Below are 22,241 nucleotides of genomic sequence, written 5' to 3'. Positions count from 1 at the left end.
TCCAAAGGGCGCTTAAATGGGAAGCTGCTGGTGTTTGGTTCCATCTATGCCCCAAACACTAACCAGAATGGGTTTGGTCAGACACTGACCGGTCAGCTCTTGCGCTGGTGCGATGTTCTCTGGTTACTGGGCGGGGACTTTGACACTACACTACACAGATCGTTCCCACCACTCTCCCAGAGACATCTAACGTGCGAGGACTAGGGGAGTGGATGCATCACTGGGATTTGCTGGATGTGTGCAGATCCCTCACCCCAATGGCATGCTTGTATTCTCACTATTCTCATCTGCATGGCCTGCACGTTCATATTGACCTCTTAGTTGCAAGTCAACTGATACTGACCCAATGCGAAGGTGCAGACTATCTGGGTAAAATTCACTCAGACCATAATCCCCACATAATGCGCGTGCAGGGGTAAGAGGCGGGGCTCACTACGCATGTATGGAGGCTTCAGCCTCTGGCACTGAAGGATCCCCCATTTAGAGAGACAGTTGGCACAGCTATCAACACGTATTTTGCTGAAAATATAGGCTCCGTGACTAACACAGGACTACTGTGGGATGCGGGCAAAGCCACGATCCGAAGTCAATTTATGGGCCTGAGCTGGTGTGTCTGAAAGCAGCTTGACAGTGAAATAACACATATAGAAAATAATTTGCCGAGGTTTTAAGCTGGCCTAGCGTGAGGTGACGATACACAATGCTAAATAAAATCACAGAAACATGCAGAGGTGTTGGAGAGGCTGCGTTGCTTAAATTACGTGTCTCATGCAGCGCGTACACACGCAACAGTGACAGAGCAGATAGGCTACTTGCGCAAATGATTAAACAAGAACAGGTACAAACACCCATATTGCGCTTACAATCGGCAAATGGGCACATCCTCACTAAACAATGTGATATATATACATGTAGAATTCATGGCACACTACACTAAGGTGTACCACTCAGTACATAGTGTAAAACCCTCAGACATGAAGTCTTTCCTTTCCCCACTGATATTGCCACAAATCACTGCCGAACGTGATGAACTGAACGAGCCATTATCTCTGTTAGAAATACATGAGGAGAGACGCGCACTGGACACAGGCAAATCACCGGGGCATGACGGTTTCCCGACCGAATATTACAATGCATACCAACAATGGTATGTTTCATGAGACACAGGAGGCAGGGACCCTACCTACCTGAGTCGCTATTGATATCCCTACTGAAACCAAATAGTAACGCAGAGTTGCTTGGCTACTACCACCCGCTGGCGCTCTTAAATACTGATTAGAATTTTTTTAGCATCCAGACTGGCCCCACTGGTACCGTTTTTGATCCATCCGGATCAAACCATGCGCAGCATGTCACTAAATCTACGCCATTTCTTTAGAGTAGCACACTATTCCAGAACTGCTTGGTAGCACTCCGGATGCCTAGTGTTGGATTTAGAAAGGGCATTCGACACCCTGGAGTGGGGCTTTTTATTTGCCGCAATGCGTAAATCCAATTTAGGAGATGAGTTCCTGAGTCTCGTCTGACTATTTTATACACGACCGATGGCCAGAGTCAAAACAGGCCCATACTTATCCAACCAGATTCCTATCGAGCGAGGCACTAGGCAGGGCTGCCAGCTGTCTCTGCTTCTTTTACGCTGGCCATTGTACCCCTAGTCGTGTCGCTGCGAAGATCGCAAGATGAGTGGGGAATCCCATTAGATGGTCTGCACGGAGTGCCATTATATGCAGATGACCTGCTAATATACCTCAAAGTTGTCAGACTACCCTATGTGGTTGTGGAGTGAATAATGTTGGAGTTTGCTGCCGTTTTGCGACTCCATGTGAATTGGGACAAATCATGCCTGTATCTTTTTCGTAGCAAAAACCAAAGGAAACGTAGACACCATCCCGAGCCCATGTCTGACCATTGCTGGTAGACTAGTACACTGGCAGCTGTCTGCATTCCGCTTTTCGGGTATACACATATACTGGAACCCGTCTGACCTCCTTGAAGGCAATCTATTGCGCGCCATTACTGCGGTGTGAGCGCAGATTACCTTTTGGGGCCCACTGCCACTGACAGTCATGGGTCGAATTGCATTGATAAAGATGGTGGTGCTCCTGCACCTATTGTACTATTTTGTAAACTTGCCGTCCTGCCTTAAACCGCCGCTGTTCAAAAACCTAGAAACAGACACAAGAAAGATTGTCTGGGGTGCATCGCGAAGCAGAGTGGCCATGACCAAAATGTATCCCTCGACAACTAGCGGAGGCCTTTCACTGCCACATATGGAGCAATACTACCTTACTGCCCAGCTCCAATGGGTGGCGAGATGGCCATGTGCACGCCTACTGGAAGATTTAGCGACTCGCGCCCCGGCTCTCACTTATTCGCAGGTGATTGATCTGTTCCACCCCAGCAAGAAGGGCAGGCCACCAACCCAGCTGATGCTGGAGGTAGCCCATTATTGCTACCGCCGCAGTCTACGAATCACGCGCAGCATGATCTCATACGCACTGTCCCTTCCCATAGTAGGTACACCCATGAGGCACCTTGCTGTAGCAGGAGTGGAGTTACCAAAATGGGAGAAGGCTGGCATCCTGACAGCCGGGGACCTTTACAGTCGGGGACAGCTGTTACCTTTTGAGGTGCTAACAGAGGACTCTGGAATGCCGAGGGGTACATTTTTACTGCATGCAGCGGTGGTTTGCATGCTACAAATTACATGGGGCTATATAGCACAGGAGCCGCCCACACACCTAGTTGTGCAATATTTGCATGAATTGGGCACAGTCCGCTACCTCGTCAAATGGTTTGCTGAGTCACTGAGAGCGCACACGGTGCCACAGTTGAGCCCTCTACGTGCTCACTGTGAGGCTGATTTGCAGAGTCCCTGCACGGAGCGTGAATGGTTGGCCATTCTCAAAGGCCCCACCCGAATCCCCCGTAACGTGCGATTCCGGCTCATCCAGTACTACATAGTACACAGAGCCTACTTAACACCCGCCAAAATAAATATTTTAATTGTGCGGATGCCGACTGTCCGCGATGCGGTGAAGTAGGGGCCGACTTACTTCACATGGTCTGGTCCGGCCTGGTCATACCACTGTATTGGAGAGCCGTCACCACCACCCTAGCACAATGCACGGAGCGAACACTGAGTTGGACTTGAGAGGTATGCATTCTGGGACTATATCACAGATCCAGTAAACACAAAGTAATATCCCGTTACATAGACCTGGTTCTCATAGTGGCCAACCGTCTGATTACGTGACGCTGGGAGCCGCCTGACCCCCCCCCCCCCCCCCCCCCTGCAGAGAGTGCCTGGTTCCAATCACTTCTCTGTTGGGCACAGGCAGAGAGTATAGCGCTGCATCATGAGGATGCAATAGGTATTCGTAAACAGCCACTCGTGGTGAACTGGGATGCGATCCTGGCGGATTTCCACGTAATCTGCCAGAACCAGGCTTGGGAGCCCACTCGTTCACCTGAACAAAATGGCTGCTAGACCCGGGAGACATGGCTAGATCGCACGGCCCATAATAATGCCTCCTCCAGAAACATGTGCACGGAGACGGACGCAAACCCTCTACTAACTATTGTCCAAAACAGTTAACACAGTACGTAATATACAATCACTGTGTAGTAGGCACCTTTTGGGAAAGGATACAAAGCAATGGAACAATTTCCAAGCCCTGTGTGCAGACGAGCGAATATAACTTGTAGTCAGAAGATCTCAGAAGTGCATTGTGTTGCTATGTTTAAAGGTTATCATTTTAAACATAGGAGTCAATGTGAGGTTTCACTTGGTTATATCAATGTTGTGTTGCAAACAGTATAATTATATATCCATCAGGCTGGCCAATCCTCACTAAAAAAAACAGACATGATTATGATGTGTTGATGTCGAACTTAGATTTGTTTCACTAGAAACTTGATCCATGTGAAATAATGGTGTCGAATTGCAAATGTACTGTAATTGTATTGCCTGAAGTGTATTGGAATAATGCAAAATCAATAAAAAACACATTTAAACAAAAAAATGCATAAATACAGATGACATAAGCAAAAAATAAAAATGGTTAACTACAGACGGAAATGTCCAAAAAATAAAAGCTGTAAAACCGGGAGCCCTAATCATAAATTCAAAGCTGTTCCGAACAGGAACGTCCAAAATACATTTGGCTCAGGGCCCCCCAAATCCTTAAGATGTCCCTGTGCTGATCTATGGCTTGGTGGTGCAACTGACTTACAGTGGAGGCGTTAGAGGGAGCCACCAGCCCTGCTGGATTTTCTGAGGATCTTGGGCCCCCCCCTCTAACAGTAGTCTCAGTGCAGGCTGAGATCAGGGAGGACAATTGCAGCTGTGATTTGACAGATGCGCTAAACTCTGGCCTGATGGTGCAACTGATTTACTGCTGGGAAGGTGCTGGCTTGTCCCTTTCTGTGGCTATTGGCGTGGTGAGCCCTGCATTTGCTGCCCCTGGTCACAGAGAGCGGATGGGGGAGTGGAACAGTCCCCAGTGGGTGTGCAGATTCTTGCGGTGCTGAGTTGCTCTCTGTTGAATGCCCTCAGGCTGGAAGGAGGACGGACGACCAGAAGCAGAACAAAATGGCGTTTGAGGCTAAGCACTCCTTCACAGACCAGGATGGATGACCATTGGCTGCCTTGAAGGACACTAACAATTCTGATATTAAAGCTTTCTTGCACCACATACAACAAAGCCTCACCACCATTGACACCCCCATGGTATGAGTGGACAAAATGACAACTGCAATTGACAAGCACTATAAACGTCTAAATGCTGCAGAGACCCGCATCTGTAGCCAAGATGATGACACAGTAAAAAACACAAATCGCCTGCAGAAATGGCAAAAGTAGTAGAAGTCATTCGGGCTAAAAATAAAGATCTTGACGCTCACACTGAAAAAATATATGACTGGTGGACCAAACGGAATCTGTGAATACTGGCCTGAAGGCAAACTCTGTTGAAAGAGTCACTTTGCTTATATCACGTTCTCCCCCTCTTCTTGGCTGAGAGAGCCCACAGATCCAGACCCACACACCCCCGGGAGCTCTGCCGTGCCCAATCATAGCGAGACTTGAGATGATGAGGCATTGAGATGCGTCCGTGAGAGCCAGGCGTTGTCCTATAATGGAAATATCTCTATCTGAACTTGACAAAAGCAATTCAGGATGCTAGATGGAAATACCTGCCGATGAAACGCAAGCTTTGCCAGGCTGGAGTACCCTGTGCTATATTGCATCTAGTGAGGCTTAAAATCACTACCTACACAGCAGAGCAAAAGAGGGAAACATACCAAGGGTGCCTTCCACTCAACAGTCCCAATATACACAAAGCCTGTGGTGAAAAGGAAGGATTGAATTCTTTTATATAGGCTTACAGGGTCCCATCTATATCGGGGTTCCTGGTGGCGGTCCAACCACCCAACTCGTAATTGTTTCGGATGGACCGCCAGTGCAGGGGTGGTTGGACTGCCACCGCCGCGCCACCATGAGTCTGGCAGTCCTTGACCACCAGACTGGTAATCAGACCCATAGTGACAACCTTGTAAGATACAATACAAATGGAGGCTCCACTAAAGCAACCCAAGGGCCGAATACACTGGTAGAGAGTTCTGGGGACACAGCTCATGGACAAGGAATAGAAATATTGCTGTGAACAAATGGGAGAGTTGTCCCCAAATGGCAGACTCCATCTTATCCATTTTAAGTTCTTGCAGCAGCTATATCACCCCCCCCCCAGAATGTTAAGATGTGGGGGTGGCTGACTCTTCTTGCTGTCACAGTGGGACCCCGGCAGTGGACTTCATGCACTTGGCTAGGTTGGCTCGGAACTGCACAGCTCTCAGACATGACTGGTGTGCCAAAAACAGCTCTTCTGAGGTGCATCCTAGATGTGCCAAAGGAATTCTGATGCTCAACTTCAGTTGTAGTATTGATGGCGAAGTGTCAGGTGGCCTGCATTTGGGGCAGGCACCGGGTGTCCAGGGTGAATAAATGGCTGAGAGACATGGTATACTGTAGTGCCCAGCTGGAACTATACTTCACCACGATTCCGGTGGCCAGGGCCAGACTGGGAACCGGAACCGGCCCTGGCAAACTGCTCGGCCGGCCCCCCTGGGGGGGCTGATGGGGTGCGGCCGAGCTGTTTGAAAGGGACGGTTTCGGCCCCTCAGGGGCCCAAAACCGGCAAGTCCGGCCCTGCCGGTGGCCGTCGGCTAAAGAACTTTTGGTGCCTGCTGCAGATTTTCCTACTGACCCCTGGTGTACAGGGGGCAGAGTCTGTAACAGGCCCAGGCTGTCACCTGCACTTGAGAGGCTGTTTCCACCTTGACTGGTACCCTACTGATGTGCCGGCCACGCCCCATGTGCTTAGGTGTTGAGGTCTCTGAGCACTGTCTGTACATGTGGCCCTTTCTAACATTTGTCTTATGCTGTACCTAAATGCCTGTTACTGAAGTTTATTTTAGCAGACACCCTCCCCTTCGTAGACGCTCTCATTGTTGATGTGTCGCTTTTTTATTTTTCCTTCCTTATTGTTTGGTACATGAAATATCACCCCTAGTGGCGGATTTTCATAATGCTGATGTTTTCCTTTTACTCCAATAAAAACAAAACAAAAAAACGTACACATTGGCAAAGCAATTTAGAAACCACTCGTTCACACCCCATAGAACTTTACATGCCTCCTAGGGGGCTCTGCCCCAAATCTCAAATAGGCACTTTATCCCAAAACGCATTAGAGCCACTTTTATTCTGCACACAGAACACATTTGAAGCCTTCTCATATGTATTGCATTCCTGAACACGCGACAATCGTTTATTAAGCATTGCATCCCATCCCAAATCATTTTACAGCATTCCTCTGTGACGTGGAATTACCAATAATAACGAGATTACGCCCTCTTGTGTACTTAAAACGAATTAGGAAGAAACAGTACTTCCATGAGAGCACATTTAGTGAGCACAAGCGCTGCTGGTTATGTTCTGTTGCATTTAGTGCTATTTAATTAGCGCAAAATGCATCCTCGCATCCATTTTGGACACGAGCATGCATTTTGCACTAAGAAAATGGCTGTTCGTGCTCGCTATTCGTGTTCTGGTGCATTTAGTGCTAATTGCAAAATGGATCCTTGAAACCATTGTGGATGCACAGGGCTTTTTCTGCTGTAACCAAAAAACCACTAAATGTAGAATTACTCTTCTAGCGCAATTCCCTGTAATCTCTCAGAATTTGGGGGTAATTCTGTGTGATTACGCTACCCAGAATTATGCAAGTTACTTCCACCCCTACAAGATTTTTACCAGGCAGGGGTTTCGCAGACTGCATTATCCTGCAGGCTGTATCTGCCTTTTTAGTGTTTTCATGGCCCCATTGGGTGACACTAGACCTGCTTTGCACCCTTCAGATACCATGAGCCGAAAAAAGTGGCTGGCAGGACTAACCTACATATATAGCAGTTGAATGATCTCCAGTCAATTATTGTCCAGGTCTCATTGGATGAATGTGCCTGCTGCAGGGATCTGTGTACCCCGGTGAAAGAGTCCTTCACTCTCAGGAAGATAGCTAGGCGGGTTAATGAACCTCTTGTAGAAATCTATCTTTAAGTTGCATGTCACGTATGTCGTTACCAGCTGCCCTTTAAATAAAGTTGAAGCTTCTCACCCTTTCGAAATGGATGAAACCAGCATTAAAAGTAGGATAAACTGTTTTTATTCAGAGTTTGATATAATTTCATACCATTTCGCAAAACCTTCTGGCAGGCGAGGAACAAGAAGGCATCACCCCCCTAAGCCCCTACATGGCTCATTCTTGTTTTCACAAATTAATTGGTGCGCTGTCACATGCCAGATCCAAGCCGCACAGCCATATGGACATAAATCGAAACAATCCAAGAACCAGAATCCAATTTAATCCAGGTAGTCAATGGTAATCCTTTATTCCTTTTCTTCAGACATTTAAAACTGTGAGCAGAGGCAGAGTGAGTCCCATTTTTGTAAGACCACAGAGATGGCCATCCAGGCTTATTTCAGTAGCATGTCGTAATACAGTTCCATGCAGATATTCTCCCAGTGCATTTCAGGCCAAAGGCCCTTCGTCAGGGGTAACTATAGTATAAAAAAGACCCATCAGCAGCCATCAATGAATACATAACCAAAGACATGAATATGCCATTAGCAAAATGAGACCTGCAATTCATAAAATGAGTGCTCAGGAACCATCCCAAATGCATTCTGCAAATGACACATTTTGCTAATGGCATATTCATGTCTTTGGTTACATAATCATAGTTGCCCCTCCTAACTGGCTGTATCCCTTTCGGTCTGGGCCAGTTTCTTGCCAATAATCGAGCGTTTACAAAGTGCATTTCATTATTCCACATGAGAATAAGCCATAACAGGACGATATGCGGGTAGGGAGTTTCAGATTTGTGAGGGTAGTAAGTTATCTCTTGGAATTCCTATTGCCTTTTCAAAGTGGATCCTGATAGGTGATGGTAAAGGTAATTGCCCTCAAAGGTTATGAAGTCACTGTAGCTTATCAAGGCCATGATTTTTACTTTTTCATCACAAACGTGTATACACATTAGTATATATTGAGGTGCTTCATGAAGCAGGCCTGCTCCAGCCACTCAGTGTGTTCAATCTGGGCAGATCAGTGGATCATTTTGTTGATTTCCATTGTGATGAAAAATGTTTTGGATGTAGGCCTTTATTTTTTGACACTCGGCCATCCTGGGCAGTCCTCATTTCTTAATGTAGTTCTGTTTCATTCTATAATTAATGTCTTCATGTTTCAGCATAACTTCATTTTATAATTCCTCTAATACCAAGATGTTGCTCATGTGATGGTGTTCTTTTAAATGCTCATCCAACTTCTTCTCCAAGTCTTCAACTTGGATACCTAGCTCTGGAACTTCCTTCGGTAGTTCCCGGAGGCACGTTTGCAGAGGGAGCTCTGCACTACAAAGGAATGTCCTCTGTATGTGATACATGGAGAAGTGGACTGCACTGAGATCTCCTTATATTAAGTAACCCAAACGCTGTGTGGCAGGCTAGGGAGGGGATCAGTTGTCCATCATACATGCAGCTGTCTAGGGTGATGTGCACAGGCCAATGGCAGAAGGGTGGGGGAGCGAGTGGCAAGGTGGAGGAGCGAGTGGCAACTGCATCTAGGTGAGCCTCTCTCCTTCCTTAGGCACATGAGTGCCACAACCACAATCCAAAAGTCACTTGGAATGGCAATAGAGTAATCAATACTATATGCCACTGTATCTCAGCCTAGAACAGAGACATGCAAATAATACAGTGATCTAGCGCTGGGTAGCCATGCGCTTTATAATAATCGGTACTATAACATCTTTGTAGCGAATGATGGGTTATTGAATATTCAATGAGCAGGACAGGACTCCCTTTCATTTAATATTCAATATCCAAGCAACTTCTGTCCTTCATTTTTGCAGCACTGAGGGCCCCACCTGGAAGGGGCCAATAAGCAAACTAGAGGGCAGGGAGCTGATGGGCTGAGGACAGAGAACAGAGAGTAAGAGAGGCCATAGAGCAGATGTTGAGGACCTCCCACTTGCAATCTCCCAGATGGTTCATCCTATTGCTCACCTAGTGCCCCAAGTAGGCTACAGAAGACTGTCCCACCTGAATCTTGACTGCCAGGATGGTTCTTTTTGCACCCTGTATCCAGTGAAACACCCATTCTAGGTGCCTCAGATAATCCTTCCACGAATTGCTAAAGATAGCAACATAATCTAGTTAGGGCACGCAGAACTCTTCTGGCCCTGAGAGAACATAGCTTACCAGGCGCTGAAAAGTGGCATGAGCATTCTATCCTACAGTAGTCCATGATTACCAGATAGTTTCCTTGTAAGGCCAACTAATCCTGCTTTGATCTTCACCTTTCCATAGAGTTCAGTGGTTAAACATTTTGTAGAAAATGGCTTTAGGTTGTGATGAAGAATTGGAGCTCAGGTCCAGTGGGGTTTAAAGAAATTTCATTCAATAAAAATATCATTTGAATTCTATATTTTAAGAGTAAAAGTTTTTATTCACCAATTAAAAATCAGAATGTTCTCAATGTCTGTGCATCTTATTCAACTTAGAATAGAGACTGTGGTCCCTAAAAATAAATGGATAGGAATCGTAAAGAGTCTGTGCTCCTCGGATCCTTTCTTAACTGTTAAGGTGTATGATACTTTTGTATTCCACAGTTATTAGGTTATTATCACTAAACAAAATATAACAATGTAGTTTTCAGGGCTGTGAACTTTCTGACCAATTTCCTAGTACTTAACATGTGGGTTCAATCAAGCTGTCTTGAGGTATTAAACAGCAAATCTTACATTTGCTCCAAACTTAGAAATGTGTAGGTTCAAGAAATCAAAAAATTAAAAAGGGCAGTCCGTGTCCTTCAGGTGACATTATGTAGTATTTCTGAGAAACCGACCCAGGGGCTCCCTACCATAATGCAGGCTGGTTTCGAAGAGCAGGTAAAAGGACAGCGCAGGCTCATTGGCAGACACATTCCTTGGCGTCTCTTGCATGTTATTGACTGTCTCCTGATGAAGTTCTTCCTTTCAAGATTGGTCCAGGGCCTCTGGGCTGCGTGTACTTGTGGCAGCTGGGGCATACTCTGACCTTAGATGTCCATCACATGTGCCAGCTTCACCTTGTACTTGCCCTTTAGATCAAACTGTTTGTTATCCAAGAAGCTTCACACCTGATTCAGCTGACGTTTCAGCATGCTTTCCATTTTTTCAAAGTGCTTTTTATGCACAATGGTGAAGAAGCAGTAGCCGCCATTAAGGGCCTAATTTAGAGTTTGGAAGACTGGGTACTCCATCACAAATGCGTACCTTGTCAACTAAACCCTCGGTCTGCCTGCCTCATTTAGAGATATGCAGACCTTTTGTTTTCCGTCAACTAAGCCCCCATTGGCTCTGTCGATGGAAAACAATGCACTGCCCACCCAATTTAGGGTGAACTGTGTAATGTCCTTTTTTTCCTGGTTGCCACTGCCAGGAAAACCTGGTGGTGAGGGACTGAAAAGAAATTGCCACTACACCCTCCAAGAAAGCCTCCAGGGTGTGAAGTGTATTATTTTTTCAGTTTTTCTGAAACAAACTACTGCTTTTTTAGTCTGTTTCTGAAAAACAAAAACATTTGAAAAGTTTGGTGAGTGGCCATTAAAACAGATGTCTGATGTCCACCAACGTTTTGTACTTTGAAAGGAACTACTGTGACCGTGGTTCCTTCTTTTTTTTTTTTTTATTTATTTTTTTACATATTTTATTGACTTTATAAAGATCAATACAAAGTTTCCATGCGATGATAGACCTATAAATCATCAAATGAATATCTAGGAGGGAAATTACAGTCCACATTTTATCATGTATCGTAGGATTACAATCCTATAATAACAACAACAAAAACTGCATCAAACAAATCTTAACTCTGCGCCTGTTCACATACATTCTCTAATACGTTGGTGTGGTGTTGGTATAAACTCTCAAGCCCTATTGAAATGCTATGTCTTCATTCATTAGTTGACCATCCTATGTGTTGAGTCTCCAGGGGAATATTCCTATATGTGGCCCACCTCTTCCATATTTAAGTGTGCTTCGATGGACATCCACGGGCTATGAATACAGGTCGTTCTAACTCCCAAGCATAATCCATGTCCCCCTTCCACAACGATACCCATGGAGGGTTATCAGCTTTCCAATGTTTGGCTATATCCCTTTTTGCTAGGGTAAGGCCCAAAAATAACAGATGGTTTTTGTAATGATGACGTGCTTCCTTTTGATGAATAGTGATGACTCCTAGACTGACAGTCACCGCTAAATTTGGCGAATGGTAGTCTTGTCAGGGTTAGGAGGAGGTAATGTCCTCCACCACTCGGATGGTCTGCACTCCGGCCGCCAAACCATAAATCAGGCCTCAAGTCAGGAGTCCGTTATCTCGACCCATGCAATGCTGAAACCTGAGGATTCTAGTGGTACTGAGGCAATTGCACCTCTTAGTAAGTGAAAACCTCAACATACTGTAAATATCCTCTTCCTCACAAAACCACAGTCTGAAAGTGAGCCATACTGTCCCAGCAGCCCATTGTGCAGGGAGTCAAGCTGCATGATGTTGATGCACTTCTGTTGAACAGCACTTCCTTCTGAGGTTCTGAACTGCACCTTCCCATTGGAGTTTGTTGGTGGGCTCTGTGCTGCCACATGTCTGAGCACCATATTAGCCTGAGGCAGTGTAAATGTGAATGTCCAGTATTTGTAAAGCGCGAACAATTACCCGAGGGTGTCAAGGCGCTGGGAGCCGTCAGGAAGATTAAGCGAGCTATTGCCCAGAGTCACATGGTGCTGGGCTGATCTGCCGCCGGCGCCGGGAATCGTTCCGGAGTCAGTCGCCCTGGCCGCTGCGGCACACCTCCTAAATCCTAAAATAGTCTTGTGGTGGCAGAATCAGGGTCTTGCTCCTTCCTCTGATTCACTCTGCAAACACATGCAGCTGTTGCGGACTCCTTGTCAGATTTTTCTGTCATGGGGACCATCAGCCCCCCAGTATCCAAAAGCCCAATCTGTGACCTGTTTACTGCCAGGTGCAATTCACTTATATATTCTTGAAAAACACTTGGAAAGAGCCTGGCTTCACTAGAGTTATTCACATATGTCCACAATGAAAAATAGATAAATTAGGATATGTGAGAAGTGTGTATACCCTTTATGGTGACTCTCTACAGAAGTAATGGGGTCTGGTGAAATTTTTGGGCAATGTAAGGGATTTTTGTTTCATCATGGGGTGTCTTTTTAAAGGTGGACACACATGGTATCATTCATTCCTGGGGCAAGAGAGGAGTGTGAGGAAGTAGAGTAGTTGCCACCGAAACATTTTAGGTCGGTTTGTGTTCTTTTGCAATTAACTTCCACAAGCCTTCTATATCTGCTATGACTGTTTATTGCATGTGACTTTCTGGCACAAGCCATAATATATATTCTACAATTTTCCAACAGAAGCAATATCTACCAATTTTGGATACAATCTCTTAACGTTCATCATCTTGTACAACAACCTCATTCCCATCAGTCTGCTGGTCACACTGGAAGTGGTGAAGTTTACTCAGGCTCTTTTTATAAACTGGGTAAGTAATAATTTACTTAATGTGGAGAGACCCCCTTTTGTGTTTGAACTCTGCATACTAAGCCCTTTGTGTATTGCTTCAATCTTGAATTGCCTGACCACTCATGTGAGCAAATGTTTATGATCAATGTTGTCAGATTTGTGCTGGAAATATTGCGTGATGTTGCATTTATATCGTTCATGGTTTTTACAATGATGCGCAGTTCCACTAAGCTCTTCCCCAAGCCCATTGGGTTGTATCTCTCAGAAATGAAGAGCACTGCAGTGCCTTTGCTTAGCATACATTGTAATGTGATTGAGTTAAAAAGTAATACATTTAAAGATGTTAACTGGCTAACATGAGCTGTGATTTTCACTCCTAGAGTACTGGAGTTAGGGCATGATCTAGAGTTTGGCGGAGGGGCTTAATCCGTCACAAACATGGTGGATATCCTGACCTCCGTATTACGGTCCCTTTATAGCCTATGGTGATCGTAATATGGCTGACAGGATATCCGTCTAGTTTGTGACGGAGCAATTCGTCCGCCAAACTCTAAATCAGGTGCTTACTAGGTCATTTGTGGACAGGACTGGCCTGGCCTGGCCTTGACTCTCTACCTGGTTGGTACAGGGCTTGTATTAGCCAGTGTCTCACTGTTAAAAGAAATTGCACTTCTGAAGGACAGCAACCTGGTAATCCACGTGTATGTTCAGCAGACCTTCCTGCAAAGAATTCGAAGTGCCTTTTTACTCCCAAACTGGAAAGTCATCCCCAAACACCTTGTTACTTAGTAGACAATCTAATGGTTAATGGGCACTGTTTAACATTTTTTTCATAGAATGTGATCCTGAACAAAACTGCAGGCTGAGCAAAGGAATTTTACTTGCCTAATAGCAATGGCCGTCCAGCATGGTTAACCTTTTAGAATTAACTTGTAGCCAACGTACTCTTTCTAATTACGGGAAGCGGATGTAGCCTTACAGCTTGAGCGGTCGACCTCGAAGCTGAGGAACCAGGTTCGAGTCTCGGCAACTACTCTAAAACATTCTGTGATTCTGGGCAAATCACTTAATCTCCCCGTGCCTAACAGAAATGAATGTGTCTTTCTGTAACGAAACTGGTGCTCATGTAAAGCGCTCTGATACCCGATTTCTCGGGTCTAGTTCGCGCTATATAAAACTCTAAAAAAAAAAAAAAAAAAAAAAAAAAAAGAATTACGAGTGTTTGTTGTGCTCACATACTTCTACACCATATAGATTTCCTCTAAGGCATTGCAGCAGTCTTCCATGGGAGTAAAACTTCTAGGTTTTAAGGAAATGGACCGCTGCTAACTTGAAAGACTAGCTTCCAAGTTTTCACACGCATTTGTAAATGCATTAGGTTTCACCTATGTGATTAATAATAAGCAGTTTTTTGTTGTAAGTTGTAGCTTGCTGAGTAGTTGTACAATATAGGTTACAGAAATTGTTAGTTTTATGACTTGTTTATGTACAAAAAGGCAATATAATGTGCTGTTACTATTGGTATAGTGCAGGTAAGTAATAGCCCAATTTTGAAAAACTAAACGTAAATAATAGAATTAATTGATGTAATAGCAATATTATGTGTTTAGAGGAGATCTGACAACCTTTGGCCCCTAGTGCCTGCAAGATAATTGCATTTGTGACTACCTGTTTAGTAGTAAAATATCTCAATATTTGGTGTTTAGAGGAGTTATGACAACTTTTGGTCCCGGTGCCACTGCACCTGCTGCACCATTCAAATCATGGCCCTTTTTCCTGTAAGGTAACTGAACTTGTGGCTGCCTGTTAAGTAGTAAAATATAGCAAAATTTGGTGTTTAGAGAGGTTCCTAGAGCATTGGGTCCCGGTGTCTCTGCACCTGCTGCACCATTGAAATCATGACCCTAGTGCCTGCAAGGTAAGTGCACTTGTGACTGCTTATTTAGTAGTTAAATATAGCAATATTTGGTTTTTAGAGGAGTTCTGACAACTTTTGGCCGTGGTGCCTCTGCACCTGCAGCCCCATTGAAATCATAGCCCTATTGCTTGCTAAATAACTGCACTTGTGACTGCCTGTTTAGTAGTAAAATTTAGCAATATTCTGTGTATAGTGGGGTCACTGCACCTGTTGCACCATTCAAATCAAACCACTTTTTGCTGAAAGAGAACTGCAATTGTGTTTGTCTGTATAGTAGAAAAATATAGCAATACTATGTGGATAGAGGAGTTCTGACAACTCTTGGGCCCGGTGCTACTGCACCTGATGCACCATTCAGACCACGACCCTGTTGTCTGCAAGGTAACTGCACCTGTCACTGCCTGTTTAGTTTTACATTTTAGCAATAATCTGGGTTTAGTGGGGTCCCTAGAGCTTTTGGTTCAGGTGCCACTGCACTTGCTGCACCATTTGAATCATGACCCTGTTGTCTGCATGGTAACTGCACTTGTGACTCCCTGTTTAGTAGGAAAATATGGCATAGCTCTTGAACATTGACTTTATTTTTATTGTGCATTTGATCATAAAGACCAAATAGATGACATTGAAAAAATCAATTCGATAATGCCTACAAAGTGGCAAAGAAAGGTACTGAGGCATGAATAGGAAATGCAACAAACGTTCTAAGGCTAAAGCATCTGCTTTACACAACTAAGTAATAAAAAGCAAGCATTCCAGCATACTGTTAAAGAAGCTGACTGCCTTTCCCATGGGAAGAGACCTTATCTTGACAGTGTGTACAGCTTTGAGAGAAGTATCGTAAATGCGTGCAGCCAGGGGAAGTTAACAAAAAAAAGTTTCAAAAAAAAGTTTCACACAAAAGCGAATGAACACAGTTAATTCAGCCATGGAGAATGATGAGACCCCCCTTTTAAGATATATTAAATACAAGAGATTTCACAAGCCCAGCGCAAATAGCCCCAAGGTTGTTATGGACACTGAAGCTTTTTCAGAGTATGCCACTTGCGTAAGGATTCTCATGATAAGTAACTGTCTCCTGATGAGTAATTTTCTTTACTGTTATGCCTGACAATCAGCTGCTGAAGCCACTTGCAGATATTTCTCCCAGTAAGACACCAATAATGAGTTGTGCAGAATGGAATTTTCATGTGCATAGATACCAGACATGATTTTACTAGCTTTAAAATCCAGCAATTAAAATTGCTTTCTGAATGGTCTGGAGTGCAGTTGGTCCTCGACTCCCACCTGACACTCCGCCAAGTTAAGGGAGAATGTGATGGTGCCCCTGCAAGGTAACATCCTCCTCTTACCTCATCCACCAGTGTCCTCACTCGCCCCCTTTCACCCCCTGCCAGGCCTCTATGCATACATTTACCAATTGTATACAACAGGTTGTAAATATGTACACTAAGCCTCATGGAATTGGGAGTTCCATATAGAATTCTGTAAATCTGGGTTATCATATTTATTAATAAGTGTGGTAATACCAGTAATGGTACCCTGGAATTCCACCAAGTGGAATTTCAGTATTTATTTCCTCCTCACTTTTATTCAGGAGCTTAATCGCAGCACTAGAAACAGTGACGTACAGTGGAAAATTGGGTTACTGGTTAAGGGGTGAAATCCTGCTCAAGCAGCAACCACATTTCCTGGCAGGGTAAAGTCACAAGCACTCCCAGATTAACTTGTTCTTAAGTCTCTGGTGGCTTGGCACCAGTGCTTAGTTCGTGAAAGAAAGTGTGCTGGTGCCCGAAGCTCTGCTCAGAAGCCGGCAGCCTGTGCAATTAAACGTCAGTCTGCAGATACCAAGGTTGGCATTTTTTAATTAGCTACCAGACACTCTCCGTCTGTTTTTCTTGCTCTTTGAAAGTTCCTTCTTTCTTTTCGCTGTCTTTTATTTTCTCTGTCTTTCTGAGCTGTGTGTTTTAACCTCTCTTCTACTCAGTAAATATCTGATAATGAAAAATACGTGCCGGTCCCCAATAATAAAAGCCTGTCCCCTCCACTAGCAAATACTAGCTCAAATTGGCACAAAAGCAGTCAAGCTTAATTTAGAGGCAATGTGTAAAGTGTTTATGCAGCACTTCACACAGTAATAAAGTGAGAAAACAGAAGAAAAATGCAACACCAATTTATAAAAAATAGTGAAATAAAAAAGAATACAATCAATAGAACCAGAGATATGCAAAAAGATTTAAGTGAAAATAGTGCCTAAAAAGCACCAACTGTGGTTATCACAAGTTCAGGCTGATTGTGAAGGAGCACGGGCCAGATAAAGTGACCCAGTTAGGCTTGCTGAACAAAAGTTCCATAAATCCTGGTGGCTGACAATCGAGAGATTCTGCGTCGAGGAGAGTCACACAGCAGCAGTTCTGAGGAGCTGGAGGGCTGAGTTGCAAAGTCCTGCATCGAGGATGCTTCACGCAGTGGAAGTTCCAAGGAGCTGCGGGCCTCTTATGGGAGGTCCTGAGGTGCTGCGGGGCAATGAGTTGCGCTGTATCAGTTCTGCTCACGCCCACAGTTGGGCTTCCACATTCTGGCCCACTCGGGGGAGTTGGGGGAGGTGGCACACTCACAGCAGGTGCAGGTTCCAAGGTGCTTGGAGCCTATTCAGTCCCTAAGGCTCTGACCAGGAGGCCAGTTAATTAGCCGTTGGAGTCACTCTGGTGGTCCTGGGTTCAAGATGCAGGTCAAGTCCTTCTGACTCCGACAGCATAGTAAGAGGGCTGCAGAGTAGCAGTCCTTCTTGCAGCAGAGCAGCACCGTAATCCTTCTGAATCTTCCACAGGTCTAGAGAAAAATCAAAGATTTGGGTCTGAGGGTCCAATATTTATACAAGGTGCCAGCTTTGAAATAGGAGAAGGTTCTGATGGTTTCCATGCTCAGAGGTGCTTGAAAGTTTCTGCCTCCCTACCCTGGCCCTAGCTTGTCTGGAGGCATAAAAGACTAGGGTGAACCCCTTTGTGAGTGTGCTGAGGCAGAGCTTTGTGATGTGCAAGTGTGGTGGGTGACAGCTTCCCCCTCCCAGTCATGTCAGAGATGGCCCTACTTGCCATAACCTATCCCCCCTTGGTCTCACTGTTTCAGAGAAATACACAAAGACCAAATGCCATGTGCACCTACTCATGTGACCTAGGATACAGGCACCAAATGTTTTGTACAAGAAAATGCCAACATTCTAAAAGTGGAATGTTTAGAATTGTGACTTAAAATCTGACTTTATCATTAAAGAGGATTTTAAATTACAGTCCATTATCATCCATGGCTAGTTGCCACTGCACTGTTTGTCATCCCTGTACATAATTTGAGTTAGAGATGCTCAGCAAATATTGAATATATTTTAATGTTTCCTACAGGACAGAGATATGTATTATGCTGAAACAGATACTCCAGCCATGGCCAGAACATCAAACCTAAATGAAGAACTTGGGCAGGTGAGAATGTGCCTTAGAGAATACTCATGTGAAGTATCATTAAAAATGTGCATACACATACCACTCTAGTATGTCTTCAAAGACTTCATAAATTATTTTCTCACATTCCTTGTGTCATTTGGTTGTTGCATGCAGCATATAAACATATATTCATTCCCTGATAGTTTTACAGTTGATGACTTTCTTTGGGCTTATCCCTATGGAAAGGGCAACCGTCGTTAAATGTTTCTCATCTCTTCTGGCCTTGCGTTCTAACACAATCTGTGTGATGGGGTACCTACCATCTAAGGGTGGCACACTCTCTCTGTGCCAGTCTTTCTCACTCCTGGATTTTGCCTACTTTTGGTAATAACCACTGCTAACTCAGAGTTAGGTACGTCATTTCTTCTGTGTGTATTACTGCTCACCTCTGATCAGGGACCCCTCTGTGACAAGGTATCACGAGTAGATGAATAAACGCAACAATCTCTCAGGATCACCTTTATGTCACAGACATGCCCTTCTCCAAACTATTCAGATTTAACAAGCCATTCTCTGTCATGGCCTGGGATCCTACTAACTGCTGCTTCTTGAAAGTGTATTTGGTTATTGGTGTGTTGTCAGCAACCTTAATCCACCTCTGACCCACCAGGTATGAAATAAGATCTCTGGTCCCACTATTCCCTGTAGGGCACTAGATGCTTTGAAATCCATGATGGTTAAGCCACTACCAGTCACTTGTTCACTCTTGTATGGCTGCCATTATAGCATCCCTGTATGCCTCCTTGGAATGCTGAAAGATTAATGTATCCATTGGCAACACCATCCCTCAAACCACTCCTTAGCTCTTGAGATGTTTTTGAGCCCCTTTTAACAAAATATAGGTGATGTTTGAGGAAAATCTTTTGTTTATCTTTCCACGCCTACAAACACCTGCTGTGGAGATCTTTCTCCATAAACTTCTGCTGACCTACATGTCAGCTGCCTTCAGGCACCTTAGGATCTAACTGCTTTGTATCATCAAAGTGTTATGCAGCTCTTCAAAACAATGCTATGGGTGTTGACGGAGTAACCAAATGTCTCTAGATTTTCCTAAACTGTGCTTGTTACCAATATCACGATATGTGCTACTGACTGAGCAATAGCTGGTCTACACTTTCAGGGCCTCAAGATTTCTTAGAACTGACTATTTTCTCCAAGGCAAGTCTATATTCCCTCTCCATTCTTTGACTCTCGAATTGTCATTGGGTTTAGAGCCCAGAATACCATTGTTCTTCAAGGATTAAACTCTCCCAATTTGTTATTTACCCCACTTTAAAATCTCTAGGGTAATGTTTTAGAAAGTGATCACACTACTGGCCCTTGGTAGGGCTCTTAGGATGAGGATGGTGCTCCTAAGACGCTCCCGTACTGACATTCTAGAGGATTTTCATCTTCTTAGTCTGAAATCTAATTCAGGTGTCCTGGGTTTGCACACCTCAGTGGGACATCTTTGTTTATATAGTTGTATGGGAGACAGCATCTAGAGACCATATGCATTGAAAAATAATAACTCATTCTTCATTTGGTAGTTGATTAGAGCTTTACTTATTTATTGCTAAGACGTATTGAGAGTTAAAACGTTTCCACAAATTCACGTGTTAAGAAGTGTAGGGGAAGGTGGCCATGAACTCCTATGAATGTTGCATGTAAACTCTCGCAAATTGCTGGTCATACAGACCTTCCAGGGGCAAACCAAAAAACTACTACCTCATAATGGATGCATCAGGTGAAGTCAAATAAACATTGAGGGAAGTTCTTGGCCGTATGAGGATCACGTATTTCAAAAGCATTACATTTAAAAGAATAATCTAACATCCAAACTAAGACTATTAAACAGAAACATTTTAGTTAACAACCAAATAAGTTTAGGAAATGAAAAAAGGCCACAAGAGTAAGAGTTTTCATATTTTTTATTTCAGTTGCAGTCATTTTGTGCAACTGTGAATATTGACTAATGCATGAATCAGTGTCATCCTTTTGGAGATGGTTGCAGAATGCAAAAAATGTCGGTCTCTTTATATCCTCTCAGAAGGACTTGGACGCTGCTAGGTAAACATACAAGTGCACAAAGTTGGATAAAGCTTGTGTTTTTGTAGGGAATTCGAACATGTACGTTCTGCATGTGTGACCCTTTATAAAGCACCTTTGCCCAAAGGTGGCTATCCCTTTGTTGTACTGAGCTCTGTTCCCACTTGAAAATGTGGTGCGTTTTTTCTCTAATTGTTTATTAAAGTTGGGACTTCTGCTCAACCATCAGGACTTTTTAACGTAGAATTTGATTTTAAAAAAAAATCTTGAATTGGGGACATAAGCACTGCACTCACTCGGTGGTAAGACCGCAGAATTTAGCACCAAGCACATATCCAGCCTTTTATTCACAAAAGTATTATTTTATTATGTGCAAAAAGCACTAGATTATCAAGAAAAAAGGAATTGGAATGCGTTCCTGCAAGTTTGTTCTCTCCATGTCCAATTACAACTTTCACAAGTGCGAAAAAAGCTGAATTTTCACATGCAAAATGGCACCCCCACGGAATAATCAAAGACTTATAACTTAAATTAGGGGAATGCCTGCAAAGAACTCCATGTATGCAGAAAATGTGTTAATTCAAAACTCTGCGAAAATGATCATCTTGAATGGCCTATGCATGCCTCTTGCATCCGCAATGGTAAATTGACTCATGCATACAACATTGACTCTTGTTAAATGTTCATTTAAAGAAAGTAGAGGGGAGCTGATGTAGCCATTACAACCTTAAGTTGAAATTGCATCCTAAATGTGTTTACAGCCTCTATAAATGGCATTGTCAAACACTTCAAACATGCGAAGACTAACTAAAAACCATAGTCCAGAAACATTCCATTGGATGTCTTAAAACCATTTATCACACCCTTTACTGGCCTGTGTGAAAAGAGGGCCAGATGTTTTAGCCACAGTTTGACAAATATGCATGGACATCAAAGGTGGAAAACTGTCCTACTCCATCCATCGAAGCTGAAGATCGAAAATTATGGGGTTGGTTGTTCAGAGATTCTTGGATTAACATGATACGTTTTTGAGTTAAATGAGGCCAGGTTCACTATAGCTCCTTGTCTGAATTGAACACTTGAGACCCAACTCCCTGCGGGGCTGGACCCATCTTTCAGTGATGTGATGAACTTACAATGTGTCTCCAGATCTGCCCCTGATAACCTAGAATTGCAACAGTTACCCCAATGTTAAAAATGTCATTGGACATCATTGAGCCATCCAATACTGAGGCTTTCTTTCTCCTGCTCATGAAATTTAGAGTCCTAGAAAAAGTTTTAATTATCTGAAACTTAGGACGCTGCAGTAAACTAAAACAGTCCTGAGCATCTGTAAGTGCATTCTGCACTTTGAAGGTAATGGACTCCCTCCTAGTGTCAACTGTGAACAATTGTAGTCTGAGGTCTGTAGTCAGAATTGTCACGCCTTCGTTTATTTTTCTCCATCAGCTGCTTTTCACCCTGTTAAACACATAGACTTTCTTAATAGATTGGAGGATATGGGTCTTTAGAGGCATGAATGTGACTTGTACCCAGTCATAGCTTCAGGGCTTGTCACAAGCAGTGCCTTACCAGTTTTGCTGTAAAACTACAGAGCAATGACTGCTGCACACTGTGAGATCCTCCACAACCCCATCTTCTGTTCAGCCTCTGC

General features: G+C 44.0%; 1 protein-coding gene across 3 annotated transcripts in view; it reads left to right on the top strand.

Moving 5' to 3' along the window:
* ATP8A2 (ATPase phospholipid transporting 8A2) overlaps window positions 1–22,241 on the top strand; it is a 2,139,258-nt gene that overhangs the window by 715,693 nt on the left and 1,401,324 nt on the right. For all 3 annotated transcript variants that reach the window (XR_014967690.1, XM_085621612.1, XM_085621613.1), the window contains exons 12-13: window positions 13,039–13,166; window positions 18,461–18,538. Coding sequence is in view for 2 of the 3 variants with exons in the window: in XM_085621612.1 (XP_085477738.1) it covers window positions 13,039–13,166; window positions 18,461–18,538 (206 nt within the window). In the remaining variant the exon portion in view is untranslated. The remainder of the gene's footprint in view (window positions 1–13,038; window positions 13,167–18,460; window positions 18,539–22,241) is intronic.

The sequence above is a fragment of the Triturus cristatus genome, chromosome 8 (assembly GCF_964204655.1).
Source record: "Triturus cristatus chromosome 8, aTriCri1.1, whole genome shotgun sequence".
In the NCBI taxonomy this organism is placed as follows: domain Eukaryota; kingdom Metazoa; phylum Chordata; class Amphibia; order Caudata; family Salamandridae; genus Triturus; species Triturus cristatus.
The sequence above is the reverse complement of the archived record's forward strand: the minus strand, read 5'-3'. Positions and strand labels throughout refer to the sequence as shown.